Consider the following 2,500-nt stretch of genomic DNA (forward strand, 5'->3'; position numbering starts at 1 on the left):
TTTTACAACACAGAGGGTTTCAAAGCAGCTTTACAGAGATAACAGGAAAATAATGCAACAGAGTTTGTTTCTAGAAGAAAACAGCGTAAAGTTTGTCGTTTTTCCTTAACAGCAACATGCACTGAACACTTTATGACAGGCTGTACTCTATTGTCTCTTGTACAGTAAACACAGTGATCGCGTCTGTAATCCTGTCGCCAGTGTTTATACACACGCAGCAGAGCGAGCGCCGTCACGTGACTCGCGAGGGGCGGGGCTAAAGCGCTCACATCACATGACTGGAACATTCTGCCTCATGACACAGTGAATCTGCTGCCAGACACCGAGGAAACATCATAAGTCCGTTTATGAGCTGATAAAATCACTCATATAGACTCACAGCACCCGTGTTCAGTGCGCAGGCTTCAGTCCGCGGTGTTTATCGCTCGTTTTGGCGCTTTTCCCGACAGACGTCATGACGGTCGTTAAACAGTGTTTTTCTGCAGGTGTCTGGACTCTGCTGATGGGTAAGTCTTTATAACTCATCCTTAAACATCGCGATCTAGTCTAACCACACACACACACACACACACACACACACACACGACAGACATCTCAGTGTTATCGACGTCAAGCTGTCTTTAGCGCTCGTCAGTTCGAGATTCTCTGACTGACTAAAACGAGTCAGTTTAATCGGTGTGTGAGTGTGATGATCCACTTTAGTCCTTTTATTCGCCACGGTGTGCTTTCATCTGAGGTGTTTTGTTATATAATTAATTTAAGAACTAAATTTCACTTGAGTTTTTTAACGCGCTGCTGACGTCACCTCGATGCGTCACGTGATCAGAACAATAAGCAGAACTTTCAGTCCACATAACATCTTACTGAACCATAAAGATTCATATCAATATCCGTCAATAGGCTGGAGGAGCAGCTCGGGAAGGGAAACAGCCAATCAGCGTGTCTTTAGATGTCATGTGACTTATCATAAAACATTAAAGACAGTCCTACTGTGAGCTGAGAGGCTGTTAAGCGATGGTTTATGTTTCTGTTGAAGCAGGCTGCATTATTTCAGCTTATTTTTTTTTAAATCAATTTAATTTGTTAGGAAAAATACCTGGTGGAAAACTACATTACCCATGATGCTGCAGAGAAACCTCCACCAATCAGAGAATCGTGACAAGCGCACTGAATTATGTAATCAAGTCTCAATTCGTAGAAATATTGTTTTGATATACAGAATCTTTAAATCAATGGTTTATATTCCTCCTCATTTTATATTCGATGGTGTCCTCCATCACGGGATCCGGGCCCTACGCACAGGCAGTCCTGAGGGCCCCGTGTTTCTTTGAGAGAGACATTTCTACAGCAGAAGTTCGCGCTCATCTAACGCGTGCAGAAGGACTGAACCATGTGAAGGGGTGTGACCCGTCAGTCAGCCAGCACCGCTCTTCAGCCGATACACTAACTTTACATCTCACATTAGGAAATGAAAATATCCAGGTAACATAAAACATATTCCAGACTTTAAGGGCCCTCTCTCCCCTAAGGGCACTGGTGATCAGCACTGGTAATGAGCACTGGTGATCAGCACTGGTAATGAGCACTGGTGATCAGCACTGGTAATGAGCACTGGTGATCAGCACTGGTAATGAGCACTGGTGATCAGCACTGGTAATGAGCACTGGTGATCAGCACTGGTAATGAGCACTGGTGATCAGCACTGGTAATGAGCACTGGTGATCAGCACTGGTACTGGTCCCCCCCCCCGCCCGACGCCCCGGTCATTAAAGCTGTCAGCGACACAGTCTTGCGTTTTTGTTTGATTTTTCAAACACTTTTTTTAACGCTGTGATTGTCTTCTGTCGCTGGTTGCTTTGGTTCATGGATTATTAAAATGTCTCTCACACACTCACTCACACACAAATACACACTCGCGCACAAATTCAAATACACACACAATCGCACACAAATTCTCACACACACTCTCTCTCTCTCTCACACACACACCACACACACACACACACACACGCACTCAAATACACTCACTCACTCACACACTCACTCACACACACACACACAAACTCCCACACCCAAATTCACACACTCACTCATACATACACACTCACACACTCGCGCACAAATTCACACACACAATCACACACTCGCGCGCAAATTCTCTCATACACTCACAAATTCACACAAATTCTCAGACACATACAAATACACACATATGCGCACAAATTCACACACTTACAGACACACACTCACAAACACAAATACACACAATCACGCACGCACACACAAACACACTCTTGCATACTCACACACACTGACACTCACTTACACACACAATCACGCACGCTCACACAATTACACACAAACACACTCTCGCATACTCACACACACTGACACACTCACACACTCACACACACACTCACTCACACACACAATCACGCACGCTCACACAATTACACACAAACACACTCTCGCATACTCACACACACTGACACTCACTTAC

General features: G+C 44.7%; 1 protein-coding gene across 1 annotated transcript in view; it reads left to right on the forward strand.

The window, feature by feature from the left end:
• Window positions 1–235: 235 nt before the first annotated feature.
• The window catches only part of lamp1a (lysosomal associated membrane protein 1a), a 17,074-nt gene continuing 14,809 nt past the window's right edge, over window positions 236–2,500 (forward strand). Inside the window, exon 1 of the mRNA XM_081361814.1 lies at window positions 236–506. Within this exon, the coding sequence (XP_081217940.1) occupies window positions 455–506 (52 nt within the window). The 5' untranslated portion in view covers window positions 236–454. The remainder of the gene's footprint in view (window positions 507–2,500) is intronic.

The sequence above is a fragment of the Scardinius erythrophthalmus genome, assembly GCF_964197995.2.
Source record: "Scardinius erythrophthalmus genome assembly, chromosome: 3".
In the NCBI taxonomy this organism is placed as follows: Eukaryota; Metazoa; Chordata; class Actinopteri; order Cypriniformes; family Leuciscidae; genus Scardinius; species Scardinius erythrophthalmus.